This window comes from Hermetia illucens, chromosome 1 (genome assembly GCF_905115235.1).
Source record: "Hermetia illucens chromosome 1, iHerIll2.2.curated.20191125, whole genome shotgun sequence".
NCBI classification, from domain to species: Eukaryota; Metazoa; Arthropoda; class Insecta; order Diptera; family Stratiomyidae; genus Hermetia; species Hermetia illucens.
This window is the reverse complement of record NC_051849.1, coordinates 447,284-467,017: the sequence shown is the minus strand read 5'-3', so window position 1 is coordinate 467,017 and position 19,734 is coordinate 447,284. Positions and strand designations below refer to the sequence as shown.

Genomic DNA, 19,734 nt, shown 5'->3' with positions numbered 1-19,734 from the left:
TCCCTTTTATCATTGCAAAAACACGACAAGGTTGCGAGTTATATTGGACTTAAAACGCCAGTCGTTGTAGTCTAAGCTAGACTAAGGCTAAAGCTAGGTTGTTGTTTAGGATCTCATCATCAGACGCTGCTTCACCTCTGCCCTGGGAGCAGCGTGACCGAAAGTGCCAACCGGCCGAAAGACTCGCAACCTTGTCCTGTTTTTGCGATGATAAAAGGGAGCGTCTTTCCACCTGTTGGCACTTTCGGTCGCGCTGCTCCCAGGGCAGAGGTGAGGCAGCGTCTGATGAGTTGCCTCTGCCCTGGACGAAACCGTCAGTCATTTTTGATTTTTTCAATTTTTAATGCTTGGGGTGCTACGCTCCAAACTAGGGATCCATGGACTAAAAAACGAGGGAGTAAGTTGCTCCTCATTTAGTCCGGTCCACCATCATGTGGATGGGGACTTAGGATCCCGCAGATCCTAAACAACAACCTAGCGCTGAGGAGATTCTGCACCGATATGTTGCCTTCAGCAAGGGACAGTCTGAATTGCAGTTTGCTCTTCGATAGGATCCTACATCCAATACACTGGACGCTTATCTTTTACCAATGGGGCTTGCACGTTGATGAGCCAGAAGTTGAAAATAACGAGTCCTGATGCGAATCCCACACAACCTTTCGTTGATAAGTTTGAAGATGACGTTGTGCTTTGGTTTGAGCTGTTTGTTCACTATAAATGGAACTCCACAGTCCTTGTGACCCGACGGTTTGCCGGTTTTGTAAATTGTGTGCGAATTCATATCGTTTATTCCACTACCAAACCAATTTGTTTCTTGAGGTACAATCATGCTCAATTTGTAAATCTCGACCTGTCAAAGGAGAGCCTTGATTGCCCCCTGGTTTGCTCAAAGTGCGTACATTCCAGGTTCGAAAGAGTAATCAGTTAGACGTTTGCTTGGTCGTTTATCCGTCCAAACCGAGACAAATGTTCCAGGTTTCCTGATATGGAGTACTTTTTTACATGGATGGGTTGTCGGCCTGACGCAAAACCCTATCCAGGGGTGGCTTCGGTGATACCTGCTTCAAGTGGTTGGAAATGTGCCAGAGTTCACATAGCTATGTTGCAGGTCTGGCTATGTAAATCGTAACGCCATGCTTACCTGAGACGTTTAGGTGTAACCCAGCCATTAAGGCTACAGCTATCGATCCTTCATTATATTCCCACATCCTGTCTTACTGGAGTAATATTTAAGGTTGAACATCCTGCACGAGCACATGTGGATCGGTAGATGTCCTTTGCTGTTCTTAGAAGGAGTATTAGCCTCATTAAATTTTAAGACTTTCACGGATTTCACTTCATTCATTTCAGATAGACGAAAATGGCGGATCTTACACCAGTGCAAAGTTTTTATAAGGATAAAACGGTGTTCATAACAGGGGCATCTGGATTCATGGGTAAAGTACTTATTGAAAAGCTACTCTATTCATGCTCGGAATTGAAGGAAGTTATTATATTGATGAGACCAAAAAAGGGAAAAGTTCCTGAAACTCGACTGGAGGAAATGTTTCGACTACCGGTTCGTATCTACCCCTTCGATTTTTTGTTGGTTCTTCATATTTTTAATGGATTAATATCTGCTTATGTACGGTAATAGATATTTCAAAGAATAAAAGAGGAGAAACCACATGTGCTGAAGAAGTTAACGATCGTTCAAGGAGACGTTACATTCGATTGTTGGTCATATATGATTAAAATACTGGTCAAAATATTATAACTCTTTTTAATTGTAGCACTTGGACTCAGTGGTGAAACATTGAATCGTATAGTAGAAGAAACAGCTATCGTTTTCCATATGGCGGCTACTTTGCGTCTTGAAGGTAGTTTGAAGGATGCCATTCAAATGAATACAACTGGAACGAAACGAGTTCTGGATATCGCTAAGAAAATGAAAAAACTTGTCGCATTGATACATTTATCGACAGCCTTTTGTAATTGCGATCAAGAGGTTATGTATGAGAAAGTCTATGATTTCCCCCACCGACCAGAAGATTTGATCCGTTGCGCTGAATGGATGGATGTTAAAACTTTAGAGACCATATCGCCTGAAATTTTGAAACCTCATCCCAACACCTACACATACTCGAAACGGTTAGCAGAGATTTTAGTCCGGGACCATTATCCTCAACTGCCGGTTGTTATTACTAGGCCCAGCATTGGTAAGTGTTGACTATTTTTCCTATCAAGTGATTCGTTCAAAAGACAGATAATAGAAAAAACGCAGGGTAGGAGCTATACAATTGGTACAAATGAACAGACATTGATAAAAGACAGTCCGTTTTCCAGTTTATTTAAAGGTCCTTTCACTTATATATCTCTAAGTAGGTCTGATTACAAAATTGAGAAACTCTAATTCTTTCGAACGAATACTTTGTAAATATGTAAATTTTGTAGTTTATTATATAACGCGAAGATTTCGTTATAATATGTATATACTATATGTAGATCCTTTGGTCGCAATTTAAATATTCTGCAGGATGCAATGCTTTTATTTAATGTAATTCGTTTGCTTTCACTTCGTTTGCTATAAGAAGGATTTCTGGCCGTTAAAAGATATGTACATATAAGCAGAGCGTAGCTAAAAACATAATTATTTAATTTAAATTAATTTAATTTAATTTAATTTAATTTAATTTAATTATATTGTAAACATATCAGTATGCTTACGGAAGAAAATTGCTGTTAAGCCAATTTACCTCTTTTTCCTTCTTTTGGAAATGGTTTCATGACACGTATGGGGGGATGTGGGATTTTCCCACAATGTATATATACTAGTTTCAGAAATTCGGCGAGTTTACACTTCTGCACCGATCTGTAAATAGAACTTAATTTTAAAAATTTGTATGTTATAAAGTAGTGAAAATAAGTAGTGTTAAGTATTTGGTATCAACGTTTTTAAGTTGATATGTTATGAGTTGATTATATTACCTGTATACAATTTATTCTTCTTTTTCTTCAGTCTGATCTCATCGTGATCGGCTTCGCCATTTGGCTCTATCGAATGCCTGATCTGGGTGCAATCTCGAGACTTTCAAATCCCCATCTAGCGTATCAAGCCACCGTTGTTTAGGTCTGCCTTTTGGTCGTTTACCATCGACTTCGATGTTCAGACCAATCTTGGCAAGTGAATTCTCGTTAGCACGAATTGCGTGACCATACCATCGAAGACGCCTCTCTCGAAACTTTTCCACGATCGGTGCAACTCCATAACGATCGCGGATATCCTTATTTCGGATGTGATCTAAACGTGTGACGCCACTAGTCCAAAGTAGCATCTTCGTCTCCCTTACCGCAAGACGCCGTTCATTGTCTTTTATAGTCGGCCAACACTCAGAACCATAGAGAGCGACTGGACGGACGACATTGCGGCAAATTTTAGATTTGAGACGTTCGTTGATACGACGATCACAAAGAACACCAGTTGTGGAACGCCACTTCATCCAGGTTGCGTTAATGCGTGTTCTGGGCAGATCACTGCCGCTGACAGTGATTGTGCCTGTTTCATGGGGATCGGTCGTCAAAAATTCAGTTTTGTTTAAATTCAATCTGAGACCGTGTTGCATGAGGCGATCATTCCATTTTTGAACAAGTTGCTTGAGATCATTTTTGCTATCAGATGCTAGGAATACATCATCTGCATACAGTAGCGTGTAGGGCGCTGGACGTTGGATATCCCGTGTGATGATGTCCATAACAAGAACAAAGAGGAGTGGTGAGAGGGCGCTTCCTTGATGAACACCAACAGAGACACGAAGCGGTTTTGATACACCCGCCATACTTCGAACTTTACTTTTCCGATCGTGGTAGACGAATTGAACCCAATGCACAAGTTCTTCTGGTACGAAGGGTTGTCGTAAAGCATACCAGATGAGTTCGTATGGTACACGGTCAAACGCGTTCTCTAGTTCCAGAAAGGCAATGTAAAGAGGGCGATGATTCTCACGGTGTTTCTCCATGAGTAACCGCGCAGCGTGTATTGCGTCAGTAGTTCCGCAGTTCTTGACAAATCCGGCTTGATTCACGGTTATTTCAACGATTTCGCGAATACGGTTGTCAAAAATGCGTCCAAAAATCTTCATAGTATGGGAAAGTAACCGGATCGGACGGTAATTTGAACATTCTGCTGGACTACTTTTCTTTTTCCATATTGGAACAGTAGTACTTTCTTGCCAGTCAGATGGTGTTCTTCCTTCCTGAATAACCCGGTTAAAGAATTCACTGGGCAACAGTATTGGGTCCAAGCTCCTCGCTTTCCAGAGCTCAGATGCGATGTCGTCAGGTCCTGCCGCTTTCCCCGATTTCATTTGTTTTATTGCCTCCTCATCTTCAGTTGCGCTGACTGGTAGAACTGGTCCAAATGTCGGCAATGATTGTGGAAGTGGAGGATGAGCAAATTCTTCAGTTGAAATCTGCTCGAAGTATTCTCGCCATCTATCCGTTGTGGCTCGCCGGTTAGTAAGCAAAGTACCGTTCTTGTCATTAACGCAACAAAAGTGTTCGATATCCTGTGTGCGTTCATTACGGCTTTTAGCAAGTCGATACAGATCTCTCTCGCCATCCCGAGTGTCCAGTTTATCGAAAAGATTTTTGAAATGGTTCGTTCGGGTGACAGCGATCGCTTTCTTTGCTTCACGGTTGGCATTCTTATAAATTTGCCAATTAGCAGGCGTTTTATCGTCGAGAAATTTGTGGTAGAGGCGTTTATTTTCACGGACCTTCATTTCAACATCATCATTCCAAAGCCAAGTATCTCGGTTGATGTACCGCTTACCCGGCTTGGTGACCCCGAGGGTTGCAGAGGTCGCTTTGTGGATCGTGTCTTTCATTTGTTTCCATGATTCTTCCACATTCGTAATGGTCGGCAATCGTATGAGTGAGACCGTTTCTTCTTTCTTCTCACCAAATCGCCACCATTTAATGCGCGGCGGGCCAGTGCGTTCCTCACGCCGTTTTATCGGTGGCTTAATTCGCAGGACAGCAATCAACGGACGATGTTGAGGTGCGATGGTCTCATAGGGAACGACTTTGCAATCAGTGACAGTGGTAAAATGTTGACGTCTTATGAGAATATAGTCGATTTGCGTTTTATTGTTCCCACTATAAAATGTTGGAAGATGAGACAATCGTTTGATGAACCATGTATTCATAAGTACAAGGTCATGGGTGTCCGCAAAATCGATTATACGCTCGCCACCTTCATTGCGCGCTCCGAACCCCTTTCCCCCATGGTACCTGTTACCGTCTGCCTTTTCACCCACATAACCATTAAGGTCGCCGGCAATGATTATATAATCGTCAGCAGGCACGTGACAAGTGTTTTCATCGATAAGTTGCCAGAAGGCATCTTTCTTGGAATCAGGTCGACTTGCCTGTGGTGCGTACGCGGTGAAGAAGTGAATAGTGCGATCAGCTGATATAATGGTGAGTTTCATCAGCCGATCGTCAAATCGTTCGACTTCTTTAATGGCATCACGAAAACCCTCTGAGATGGCAATGCCAACACCATATTGATTGTGTGGGTTACCAAAATAGAGAAGTTTGTAGCCATTTTTACCGCATTCGCGTTCAATGTCGCAGCTTTTGGCACCAGACCATCGGGTTTCTTGCAGTGCGCAGATATCAATGCGCCTTTTCCGAAGGGCTCTTGCGAGTTCCTCGGTCTTTCCAGTTAGGGTACCAACCAACCCATACCATGAAGATTTTTGGTACCACCAACGTTGTGTGCGGACTAACTTGCTTACGTCCTGACGCCGTCCATGCGTCAAGAACCTTTGCCCATTTCTCGACAGGACCGGGGCCCGTCCTGGCGCGTCGACTGAGGTGGACGCTCTAGCGTTTCTCCGAGGCTTGTGATTCGTTCCGATCATCATGTCTGTAACGACATTGTATGCATTTTCTTGGTCGGCCTGTCGCGGGACCTGTCACCAAGAGAGTTCAGGTAGGGTTTAGCATAGTGGAATAACTCCAACTATACTCTATTTATCTCTTCCCCTGATCTCAGCATTTTATTTTTGTTTTACTGAGGTTAGTACAGAGTACGTTGCTTCAAAACGTCCTCCTTTACCTGGGCTTGGGACCAGCATACTATGTTAATAGCATGGCGGGTGATTTTGCATTATGCCTCCAAACCGTAGATAGTGGATCTCGAATGATTTTGGAAGCAGTCAATAAATGCCTCTGAACAAATAATAACTTCTAGATAAAAAGATGATCTTCAAAATAAACTGAAATTCAAATCAAATGATAATAGCGACTGTCTATAAAAGAGATGAATATTATTTTCACCATGAATCTGCGAAGTGAAAAGAAAAAGTGCTCCGTGTCTTCCGGGACATTATCGCAGGTAGGGCATTTAAGTGAACTGTCAGATCTTGATACTGAAAGTCAGTCTGTAAATTTAACGAACCTTTTCGAATTTCATCGGCCAAAATGTCCATTGGTGTTATTTCAGCAATGGCATACTTCATCCGCCTACGGGTGTATTCCAGACCTCGGACATTTCGCATCAATCCTACCATGGGATACCTTCCACTGAGGAATGGAATAGGTTATTCTCAAAATATCGGTTTCTAAGAAGTAAAAAAAACTTTGCTCGTGGTGGAAATGAAGTCGACTAGAACTAGAACCTCCTGAAATAATCATTCATGCTGCTTATATGTAGTTTATTGCCAAAACATGGTATCTTATGGCCGGTTTTGAAGTGATGTCATTCCCTACTCTGATGCGGAAACCTGTCCTCTTTCGGCGCTTCATGATGAGCACTACTTTTGTTTTATCAATTTTCAATTCAATTTACTGCATTGAAAGCATTTCGTAAGCAACGGCCGCGTAATACATGTTAGCAATACCTTTTTCACGTCAAAGCGTTCACCAATTTGGTGACATACACGGTTGATCTGACTAGGTAGGTGAAATTTTCGGTTCACAATGGGGAGCATTTATTGTCGATTACTCATTCCAGCACTTTCCTCATAGTGTCTAAAAGACATATGGATTGGCGTACTAACTCCTAACCCTCGAAGGATGCTGGAAATACCCCCACTTATCAAACATGTCTCGAATAATTCTACAAATGTAAACCTAATCGCCACCTTAAAAACAAACAAACCTGTCCATGATATCTTTGGATTCTACCAATGTGAGGCTTCGAGAAGAATAGCCTCTATAGACGATTGTACGGCTTATTTTTATTTAATAAAGCTGGTTGCGCATTTCTTCATAAATAACTGCCTTACTTGGTTGAGGGTCGCCCACAATGCCGCTCAACCTGTCGAATCAATCACTCAAACGTTCTAATAGGCTCGCTTATGTATTATAGCAATTTGCACTTTCGATCGTTGATTTGATTCAGCTTCATTTTCGCACTCTAATCAGTATCAATATATCTACACCTACTGTGTTGACAACAACGATCAATAGCACTATTACGTGCTTTCGCCAAATGTTTTTGCTGGTCTTCTTACGATCGCCGCCCATGTGTCACCATAAACTTTCGACTTACCCTCTAAGGTAGTGTAGATTTTTGCCTTAGAAGTGATCCTGTCTCTAGCGCCTTGCACTGGATGGAGATCTCATGCGGTTGAGATCGTTCCGTAATATTCTTCCCAAGCAGGAGCTTTTAACTTGACAGTGGCATCCTTGAGCCTTATTTTGACAGCCCTTTTCAGTCCCAACATGAGATTTCCTTTTCAATTGCTCCGGATGCTGATGAAAATTCCTTTCAGGTCTTTCATTTACTGCAAACGAATTTAGCTAGTGCTGATCAGGTGGAGGGTTTAGGACCGCTTGTGGTCAAAAGGATGTTAGATGAGAGTGTTAAGTGGCAGGTTAGATGAAACGAATGCGAGAAAGATTAGGCCACATATGTGTACATAAAATGTATTTGTCAGAGGAAGTTCTATCGTAGATTTCAAGTTCGAGATGGGTTTCCTCCTGACGGGGCATGCTAGCCTTAATGAGTTGCTCTTTTCACGGAACTTTGCCTCCAGTTAAGATTTTTGTTCTATGTGGGGCAGGTTCAGGACTGGTTTCATGCTCTCCATGTCTGTTCAGCTTACTATGAAATTCGGTATCTTTATATCTTTTAACTCAATGTGGTGGTTGTGGTTCTCCGCGTCGGGCTAATCTAAGTTAGACCTTTGGGAAGGGCCGGCCTCGAGCGCTCAAGGTCTGATCGCCCTATCAGACCCAGGTTTGCAAGGAACTCATCTGATGTGGCCCTAGCCAAGAAGCTAGGCGTTGTGCTTATTTTTTATAAATTCAGGCAGCTCAACGACTTTAGCTGCAATGATAGTGAAAAGTGGGTTGTTAAGGTGATATTGTCCCTCAGCTATTATACTTTCTGCGGACGAGGAGATCTTTTTCTGTACTCCCTCAAACTTCGGGGTATTCCCGGCGTCCCTGATCTATGTCCCTAGCGGCCCTAGGCACTTAAAAAGATGTTAACATCGTTGAGCTTCTCTTGAATGTCTGTATCTGGCTCTCGTTGCAGAAGTAGTTCGTGCCAAAACTTCAGGGGGAGCTGCAATTTGTGCAAAACAGAACCCGAGGTAACGAACTCGAGGAACTGACGTTCAACCATCGCGTTTTTGACCAAAGTTTTGATTTAAGATTATGGAAGCTAGCTTCCTTCATACATTGAAAATGAATTCAGCTTACTTGACTGTTCTTGTATAAATGTATATACTTAGCCATGGTAATGGGTTTGACATCCATTAAATTATGTTTACCAGTTTGATTGTAGAGTGTTGTCTTGTGTGGTTGTTTTAGATTTTTAAGAATTGTATGATGAGATATTTTATGCATTGTAAAATTATATTAGAATGCCAGAATATGTACATACAAAAATAAACTCTTTTGTACCATTATAGCGCAGCAAATTTTTTTTCCGTTTTGGTCTGTTCTTCTAGATTTAATTTAAAACAAATTCTATGATCACTCAAGAAATGCATATGCGCATTGTTATTATTATTATTTTATTTATTTATTATTGCATTGGAAATTCAATTTCCTAAATAATAAGATTGGAACTTTTAAAATTCCGCTTCATGCAATCAAATATATTAAGGGCAAAGGTACCTGTAAACAGCCATAACCAAGTCAATTTTCAGAATTTTTTTTTTCGTAGAAATGTTATGTTTTAAATATTTTGAATAATCTGGTCTTAATTAGGTGTATTTAAATGAGATTTTTCGTTTTTGTCTTAAGAAAAAAAAAATGGCAGTAAGATTTGTACTTGTTTCAAGGAGGTCGCAAACTGAATGCCGAATTGGTGTGGAACTTAGCTTCGTTAATTTTTAGCGTCTTTAAATTTGAACCAAAAGCAATATTTTTCCTCTTAATAACATAATAAAAAAAAATTTATTTCATTTACATATATATACGATATAAAGAGTCTGAACAAAAAAATATGCAACATAAAATTGAAAGCACAAAGGAATTAAATCTGTAATATTTCAGACTTGTTGTCCTTTTAGTACTTGGTTGGGAATCGTCGGTCATCTATCACTGCTTGCAATTCTCTGGGCATACTTTCGACTAACTTTTTCGTAGTATTAGACGTATTTTTCTTCCATTCTTGAAGGATTACGTTTTTAAGGTTTTGTGTAAAATAAAACCTTATTAAAATCGATTCAATGTCTGTCTGTCTGTCTGTCACACGCATTTTTCTCCAAAACCGCTAAACCGATCCGAGCGAAATTTGGTGGACAGATGGGAGCTATGAAATCCCACGCATACAGCGAGTGGCATAAATTTAGGTGGAGTCTAAAGGGGGGCTCCCCATACATGTAGGGTATCAAATGAAAGGTCACGATTTGTACTTTCCGATATTAGTTTTGGCATAAATTGCAAAGTGCGTGAGTAAGGAGGCAAAATGTACGCACTTGAAGTGAGACAGGACTCATTTTCGGAAACTGCCCCATCTTAAAATCCGAAAAAAAATCAGGGTGGTGCGCCTAGATGAAATCTAGGCCTCAAAATATGTCCCATCCCGGTATCTGCTCAAATAAACTTACTCATAGTATATTACTACTTTTTAGAAATTTACTGAAAAACCCCCCTTAAATTCATCCTAGAACTTCCGAATTTTGTATCAGCATAGAGGACAATATTTCATATATACGCGCTAAATTTCGTGGAAATCTGGCAATTAACGCCAAAGTTATAGCAGTTCAAATTTAGCAATTTCGCGCGAATTTACCGCTTCCAAAGCCATGCAAATCAGATGCTGACGTCATAATTACCCGCAATAATTAACATTCGCGTGGAATATTAAAGTCGTATTTATGAAGAATCTATTTATCTGCAGCCCTTTTTAAGATTTTGGGTAAAACACTTATGTAAAATCTAATCTTCGAGAGATGTCCCATTCCAGTATCTGCTCAAAAAATTTACTAATACTACATTATCAACTTTTAGAAATTGACTAAAAAACTCCCTTTAAGTTCATCCTAAGTGTACTAAATTTTGCACCGACATAGAGGACAGCCTCGTGCATAGACATGCCAAGTTTCATGAAAATCCAACTATTAATGGGAAAGTTATAGCAGTTCAAACTTATCAATTTCGTGCTAATTAACAGCATTCTAAGCCATACAAATAAGATGCTGACGTCATAATTAACGAGAATAATTGACATTCGAGTGAAATATTAAAATTCCATTCAAGAAAAATCAAATTCTCCCTAGCCCTTTTTTATATTTGATGTTGGTTAAATTGTTGGTATTTGCTAATAATATTAAACTCAGAGTGTGAAGCGTATGAGGTTGACTATTTCAATACAGTGCTTTCCATCAAATCATTTATTTAAATTACTTTCTAAAAAATAGAGGCCAATAGAATTTTTAACTATGTGACACGGAACTGTCAGGCTAATCGCTCCTCACATCTTCTTCTTTTTTTTCAGCCTTCACAAGCGGGGTCGGCTCGTCGTAATCGGTTTTGTCATTTTACTTTATCAAATGCCAGATCAGGATGTAATCGCGATACCTTCCAATCCCCATCCTGTGTATCATGCGACCATTTTTTTGGCCGGCTTTTTGGTTGCTTACCATTGCTTTCGATGTTCTGACCAATACTGGTTGTTGAATTCTCCTTAGCGTGAATTACGTGACCACACCATCGAAAACGCCTCTCTTGCAGTTTTTCCACGATCGATGCAAACCCATCTCGATCGCGGATATTCTCATTTCTGACGTAATCAAAACGTCTCACGCCACCAGTGCAATGCAACATCTTCGTCCCCATTACCACAAGACGCCGTTCATTGTCCTTTATAATTGGCCAACTCTCAGAACTATAGAGAGCGGCAGACAGACGACATTGCAGTAAATTTTAGATTTGGGACGTGCGCTGATACGTCGATCACAAAGAACACCAGTTGGGGAATGACACTTCATTCAGGTTGTATTAATGCGTGAAACAATTTCATTACGCAGTTCTCCATTGGAAGATAGCATTGACTCGAGATATTTAAATCGCTGAGTTCTGGCAATTACAGTAACCTGCCCTTCAAGATATTTAAATCGCTCAGTTCTGGCAATGGCAGTAACCTGCCCAGAACTGAGCGTTCTGGCAATGGCAGTAACCTGCCCAGAACTGAGCGATTTCAATATCTCGGGTCAATGCTATAAGCCAATGGAGAACTACGTTATGCTCCTCACATAGGGAAACACAAAACCTTTTATACCTGAAGCGTCAAGCTTCCGGCTTCCCGACTTGTTTAACATATTTTGTTAGTGATGGATACTTCGCGGGTAGTTTTTTTTTTCAAAAATGACACCACAAATGTTCAATTGGCTTAAGATCCGGTGAACATTGGGGAGTTTTGAGTTGTTTCGGGGTGTCGTACAGCAACCAGAGCTTAAGGTTGAGCGCCGCATGCTTGGGATCGTTGTCTTATCAATACACGTCCTGTACATTCAATTTGGCAGCACTAGGGTTCAAATTATGTTTTAATATATGTAATATTTATACTGGCCCATCCAATTGCATCGATAATTTCCAAATTTTCGACTCCATTAGCAGCCATATACCCCCAAACCATAATTTCGCCGTCACCATGATTTACTGTTGCTGATAATTTTTTCCTGTTCGGGGTTGTATTTGCTTTTTTCCAAACTATTTGCTTCCCATAAGAGGCAAATACATTAAATTTACTTTCACTGCTCAAAATTACATTTTTCCAAAAGTCGAAACTGTGATTCACTTTTATTTTAACGAATTGGACTCTTTTCTTCCTATTAACTTTGGAAATGAATAGCTTTCTACGAGAAACTCTTCCATTAAAGTAGTGATTCCGAAGCGTTCCTCGTATCGTTTCCTCAGAAATAGGTTTGCGGATCAGGTTGTTTATGGACTTTTTGAGTTCTTTGTTGATTTGGTGTTGAACATATCGTTCATTGAGAGGCGTTATTAGTCTTTTTTGCCCCCTACCTTATTAAAATCGGTTTACTGTCTGTCTTTTTTTTTTGTTGAGGAGGTGGAAATCTTCAAAAAGACACTGGTCTGGACACACCAGCGTGTGGGATTTTTACCCACTAAAACCACCCCCGACTCCCTCCCTGCCCCGCGGAACCACCATAAGGTATTACATCACGGGGCGGAGTCAGCTTTCTAGCTTTGTCACCTTTCTTCTATACGCGGCGCACGTGACCGCGTTTTTCTCCTCTCCTCTGCTTTTCGCAGTTTATTTTGGATAGATGCGATCATGGAATTTACCGCATCCCAATTCTCATGATGTGCTAGTATTGTCGGCACCAGATTTTCTGGTACCAGCACTTCCCCTAGAGTCTCCTCTAGATTCCTCCTTTCTTCCACAAATCTCGGACAGTGGAAGAATCCAAGCTCTGGGTCCTCTGGAACTCCATTGCAATTTGGACAATCGGGTGAGGTGAGACCAGAGCTCTTTAGCCAACTTTTAACAACACCGATTGCCCCACTTGAGTATAACTCAGCATCTTCGAGATGCTTTGCGACAACAACCAGCGCTATATCGTCAGCGTAACCCACCACTGTGGCTTCCCCCGGAAGGGGAAGATTAAATACATCGTTGTACATGATGTTCCACAGTAGTGGGCCCAATACGGAGCCCTGCGGGACACCCGCGGAAACAACGTACTCCTGGGGTCCGTCATCGGTGTCATACCAGAGCCTCCTTTCAGTTAAATAACTATCGACGATAGCAGCGAGATAGGCCGGAATACCAACCTTCGCTAAAGATTTCCGTATTAGATTCAATTGGTCGAATGAATTGAAGTACCAACTTCTGCCGCTTCCATGCCGCTGGAAATATCCCCTCGGACATGCACGCTTCGAACAACTCAGCGAACATGTCCAGTCTGGATTTCACGGCAAGCTTAAGGGCCTTATTCGGTACTCCGTCCAGGCCCGGCGCTTTATTGTCTCCTATTCTACCGCAGATATCCAACAGCTCGTCTCTGGTGACTGGCGGAATTGCCGCCACATTCAGAGGTGGTTGGAATGTGTCGGTACTCTCCTCTTGCTGGGGGAATAACCCCTGGATGATTCGGCCTTCAATTCTGTGAGCATCTATACATCTGTGTATATAATAGTTAATAGTTCAAAAACAAGTCAGAAGGTAAGAGATTATAAAAAGGTCTGAACTCACTCCCCAGTAGAAGCCCAGACACTTCGAAGGTTATAACTTCAAAATTGTTTGGAATTTCGATTTAAATTTTTCAAGATTTATTATACGTGAGATTACATATGTAGCCGAAAAAAATCGGAGTTTTCTGCACCGGTTACAGATATCTTTCTCCTTAAGTCTCGTTAGAGTACACCATCCTAGGACCAGATTCAAATTCAAATCGATTTTTTTGTTCATCTGGGAAAATAATCTGTAATTTTAGGAAAAGTTAAGGGGGTCATCCCGTGTGTCGGATTCGCAGAATCGAATTTTTTTTTGGCATCAATTCCAAAGTTGTCGATCGGTTTGTATGCCGCAAGAGTTCAAGGTTATCACGTTGAATGATATGGGCTTCTTCAAATATGTGCGCTGCCACTGATGACCTTATGGACGACTTTTGTTTCCAAACACAATTTGCAGCTTCCTTGATGTGCTCATTAAATCTCGTCGTTATCAGGCGTTTCGTTTGTCCTATGTATATTTTATTGCAGTCGCTGCACGTTATTCGGTAAATCCCGCTTTTTTCTTCCGCTACCAAAGGATCCTTAATGCCTCCCAGTAAACTCCGCAAGGTGGACGATCGACTCGAACCTACAATTTCCAGTTGGTACTTTTTTACCCAATTCCTGATGTTGTTAAATAGGTAGGAATATGGGATACTTATTCGTCTGGTGGTTACTCCTTCTGCTGCCTATTATGTTGCCTGACTTTGCTTCCAATCAATTTCTCTATGGTCTGAGAATTATACCCATTTTTAATAGCGGTGTCAATAATGTACTGTCGTTCCTTATTGAAACCGTATTCTGAAAGAGGGTATGTGATCAGTCGGTGAATTATGCAATTATAGGCAGCCATTTTTTGGGAAGATGTGTGATGTGAAGTTACCGGTATCGTTCTCTGCGTTGCTGTAGGCTTACAGTATATCTCGAACTCAAGCTTTCCGTTAGAGTTGACGACATTTAGATCCAGGAAAGGTAGAACCCCATCCTTTTCTACCTCTAGTGTAAACTCTATTTTATTATGAATCTTGTTTATAGAGGAAATGACCATGTCTATGCCGTCCCTTCTAACGATCGCAAATACGTCGTCTACATACCTAAACCATACTTTAGGCATTATTCCCCTCGATTCAATTTCTTCTTTAATTGATGACATGAACCTTTCAGTGAGTAACGGCGAGAGGGGGTTCCCCATCGCTACTGCCGAAGTAGTTTTGTAGAATCTGTCCCGAAATGTAAAATAGTTTTCGTTCATGCAGAGCCTGGCAAGGTTAGCATAGATGCGAACTTTTCTTCTCCATTTCGGGCCAGATTCAAACTGGTTCAGCCATCTCTCGAGTTTGAAAATTGACTCTTTCCCTGGTGTGTTGGGAAACAATGCCTTTACATCGAACGACACCATCACCTTGTCATCACCCATCCTCTCAATGCGTTGCAGCTTCTCTATTATGATAACTCATGGGAGTTAGCAATTGAGTACTTACTATTCGTCGTCCCAAGGTTCTGGCACTCATTAATCAACCACTTGGCTATGTTGTACGTCGGTGAGTTCGAGTCCGCAATGATTTCTCGCATTTCATCTCCTTCCTTGTGGATCTTTGGTTGACATCTGATTCTTGGAAGCGCAGGATTAGGCATTCGAAGTCGCCCAATATTCGGCAATACCACACTAGCTTCCTTCAACGCTCGATCGACCCTTTTGATGGATTCGGGCAGTGGGTTGTTCCTTAGTTCGAAGAAGTTTCCACTCTCCAATTTTCGAAAAACAGCCTGGTCATACTTAGTTTTTTCCATGACGACGACGTTGTTCCTTTTGTCCGCCTTGAGAAAGTATAGCGGTTTATCACGAAGTTCACGTATTGTTTTTAAATCGCGTTTACAAATCTTTAACGGCGCGTTATTCCGAATGATTTTAGTTAGACCCGTACGAATTGCATCTTTGATTTTGTTATCCAAGAATTTTATACCCGCCTCGATATTAACCACGGTTTCGTCGACAACCTTGGTTGGTGGTACTGCGAACTTAACGTTAAAATGCCGTTTACTTTTTTTCTTAAGATGATCACAGCGCCCTCTAGCGTGGCAGCAGAAAAAAACACCTTCTTTTGGAGATGGCCTGTATTTCAATAACCAACTATGCTATCGGGGGGGAAAAATTACGCACGCTCAAGATATTAATAAATCTATGGTCAAAAATTCGCATTTGTATCTTTATCCAGTTCTTCACAAAAAAATTACAAAAAAAGCCAAAAAAACGTCCTTCACACGGAATGACCCCCTTAAGAAGAAAAATAACATTGGTCAAAGTACGCTGACAAGATTTGGCTCTCCGATACAATGGGTCAAAAAAATATTCATCTGCTTCCCTTTTCCGTGATTAACTTAGGGTCTTCATAACTAAATAAAAAGGACAATGTTCCGTTCAAGTCCTCAATTTCTCTCTATTATCTATTCTTTAGAAATAAAATGAAAAATTGGCATTTCACTCCATGTTTATAAAGAAAAACCAAAAATACAAAATAATCACCAGTATTACACATCAAAAAAGTATTCGTCTTCTTTACATTTTCTCTTGAAATATTACCAGATAACGGTGAAGTGTTTATTTTTCATTTTACTATAGATTGATTTTACTATAGAGATAGAGAGAGATAAAGAATAGGTAATAGAGAAAAATTGTGGACATGAAGTGAATATTGTCCTTTTTATTTAGTTATGAGAATCCTGAGCTAATCATGGAAAAGGTAAGTAGACAAATAATTTTTTGACAAACTTTATGTGGAAAGCGCTTAATTACACGCTGAAAGATCGACATTAAAACATTTAACTGCGATTCAGTTTTAATTGACTGCAAGCACTTTGTCCAATTGGCAATCCATAAGCTTTGTTACTTTCCTTTTTGGTTCCCTATGTTTATTCGAACCATAATTATCAATAATTTTTAAGAAACTTCAAATAACTTTGTCACTGTATCTTTACATCATTTTCATATGACTGAGTTGTCAATTGAAATGGTAAGCTAAGATTTTGAATTGAATTTTGAATGGATAGCTCCCATAAATACTTGTTTGGTGGCATGCGAGAAAACGATTATTTAATTGAAATAATAAAAATTTGTTGTTTTTTTTCGTTGGTGTGGATATTTATTCTTGCATAAACCGATATTTCGGGAACCACTTGTTCACTTCTTCAGTGCTAACAAGTTTGCTCATATGTAGACATTAAGGTTCTATTTATACTATTCTAAATCTATACTATATACTATGATATTATAATTATGGCTAAAAACTTGTATCTAGGTCCTGAAAAAGAATAACAAATAAATATTTATTTATTTTTATTTCAATTAATTAATCGTTGGAAACACCGCATAATTTCACTCAGAGAAACGATTATGGTTCAGTTTGCCAATTATTTTAGCGGAAATTTCTTATTTTTTATAATAATTTCAGGAATTATTTATGCATTTTTCGGTATTTTGATTTAAAAATAATTATAATAATGAGAAATATTAAAATTAATGTATATAAAAAATAAAAAAAATATTAAAATAAATATTAACATTTTCGTGTAAAAATAAAAATTAACATTTTCTGGAATAATTTAACAAAATGTGAATCTAGTCAAAATATTTGATGCACATTATCTTTTTTTGATACACCTGATTCGTTCATAGAATTTGCTTTTAATTAAATTTAGAAAAACACTCCGAAATGGAAACAAATTTGGGGCGTCTGTAGTTATAAATTTCTACAAAAATTTCTGTAAAAATCTTCAAAGGTCAGATGGAACTTGTAAATATGATATACAGTGTTTCGCTAGTTCTTAAATAGAAAGAGTATCTAAACAAACTTAAAGTAAAAACATTGGAACTACGTTTCAAACCAACTGTGAACACTAACGGTGGCTTGGCCAAATAGTTCAAATAAATAGTTCACGTGGACATGGGTTTCAACACTCTTTTCTGAATGTACGATTTAAATATCGATTGATATCGTCTACAGTTGCACCGTCGGCTTTCGAACCCGTTCCTGGGTGGGTCGACAACTTGAACGGGCCAACTGGTCTAATTTTGGGCGCAGCGAAAGGTGTTATTCGGTCCATGCTGATCGACGTTACGCTTAAATCTGAAGTGATCCCAGTCGACTATGCCATCAATGGTCTAATTATTATAGCTTATGAAACTGCCATGCGCGAAGAAAAGTATAAGCATCCTTTGATTTTGCGAAAATATACACCAATGCTATGGTGATATTTCCACCTAAAAGTTCCTCAATCATGCATTTTCAGAGCAGCAGAGGTTCCTGTTTACAATATCACTATACCGGAACGAAAGAAGTTGCCATGGAATACAATCATCGAGACGGGTAAAAAAATAGCCTACCAATATCCATGTGAAATTGGGATCTGGTATCCGAATGGTTGTGTGACAACGTCAAAATTTTTACACATGTTTAATGTGATATTGTTCCAATGGCTACCAGCGTATTTCATCGATTTCATTCTGCTCTGTATAAGGCAAAAGCGCTTGTAAGTTATTTAAGATTTTCGACTAAAGGCCGGGAAACGCTCATGGAAATTTCGATTGGCAAAAGTACATATAAATATATATGTGTACAAAATAATTCTGAGTTTCGTAAGAGCTTGTTCCACGAAATTTTGTATTTTACTATCTGGGAATATTGAAATTAATGGTACCTAATCCGCTCGACAAGTATTCTGGATACTAGTCGACACAGAAACAATTGGATCTCAAAATTTGCGAAAATTCATTTATTGGGAGCCACATTGAAAATGGTTTGAAAAAGGTTTAATTGGCCCTTGCTTAACTCAGAGTAGAAAATCCAGTTTGGAGCATCTATCTACCGTGAAGTTTTCTGAACATTATTTTTCACTATGGCTGAATAACCTGAAATTACCCTTTCCGATTTAGCATGATTCGCGTACAAAAACGAATTGCACTCGGTCTGACTCTTCTTCAATTTTTTACCATGCATTCGTGGGACTTCAAATCGGAGAACTATGAACGTTTGTTTAAGAACCTGGGACCGAAGGATAGAAAGATGTAAATGCAATTGAAATATGACAAAGAATGCGCGTGATTAAATGCGATTCCCCTTCAACATGTTGACATTCTAGATTTAGTATGGACATGGATGCTGCGGATGACAAGGAATATCTGAAAAGAGCAATTCTGGGCGGTCGGCTCTATATTATGAAGGAACCGCTCTCCACGTTACCCAGAGCCCGGCTGCAATTGCGAATGTAAGGAAGTTCTGCTTACAACGTGGGACCAGTTAAATATTTTCATTCCATTTATTTTTTCTAGATTTTATATCATTGATTTGCTAGTTAAAATTTTTATCGGGACTATTTTGGTCTACTTGGTTTCATCGAAACTCACCTGGTTCAATTGAAGGCTTCATTCTGTGGAATTGACTCGTTGTTATTAGTTTAATGGATGCATTCTTATTTTAGTCGAGTTTTACATAAGGAACACACTGTTACTGGTGTTTGGAATATATGTAGTGTTACTTTTATTAGAACTTATCCGGATTAAGTAGAACCAAGGAAGATAAGATGTTACCATCCAAATTAGTTTGGCATCGTGTTTGCAGTATGGACTAAGTTAATCAAGCTTGAAACTGAAGTTCTAGGTCATAGAGCGCAAAATTTTGCCATTGAATCCAAAAAAAGCATTGCATACGACTTCCTTTCGAGATAGCTGCATCTAAATATAATTGTGTTCCGTTGTTTATTTAAATTAATTTCTGTAACAATGCCTTCAAAACGAATAAAGTTGCTCGAGTCCGAGCTGTCCTCGGTGAAGTTCTAACAGATTTTAATTTTATCATCAGAATATAAGCGGTTGTATCTTTTGCGGGAAGTTGTTGACTGTCTCCTACTTTAACTATCTAAATACTCATATTTGCTGAAAGAATTGATTTTTATTAAAGTAAAAAGGAGAAGGCTGGAATATTTTAATTTTAATTATTATAATTTTACTTAAACGCTCAATATAGGTTTGTTAATGGCCCCAGGCATATA

General features: G+C 39.5%; 1 protein-coding gene across 2 annotated transcripts in view; it reads left to right on the top strand.

The window, feature by feature from the left end:
* Positions 1-19,734, top strand: part of LOC119646233 (putative fatty acyl-CoA reductase CG5065) — a 62,785-nt gene that overhangs the window by 41,217 nt on the left and 1,834 nt on the right. The window contains exons 2-9 of one of the 2 annotated variants that reach the window (XM_038046623.1): positions 1,351-1,558; positions 1,637-1,715; positions 1,773-2,198; positions 17,691-17,889; positions 17,977-18,216; positions 18,620-18,751; positions 18,826-18,951; positions 19,016-19,515. In XM_038046623.1, the coding sequence (XP_037902551.1) occupies positions 1,361-1,558; positions 1,637-1,715; positions 1,773-2,198; positions 17,691-17,889; positions 17,977-18,216; positions 18,620-18,751; positions 18,826-18,951; positions 19,016-19,103 (1,488 nt within the window). In that variant the 5' untranslated portion in view covers positions 1,351-1,360 and the 3' untranslated portion in view covers positions 19,104-19,515. Of the gene's footprint in view, positions 1-1,350; positions 1,559-1,636; positions 1,716-1,772; positions 2,199-17,690; positions 17,890-17,976; positions 18,217-18,619; positions 18,752-18,825; positions 18,952-19,015; positions 19,516-19,734 lie in introns of those variants that run through there. The other variant, XM_038046622.1, reaches the window with a different exon arrangement.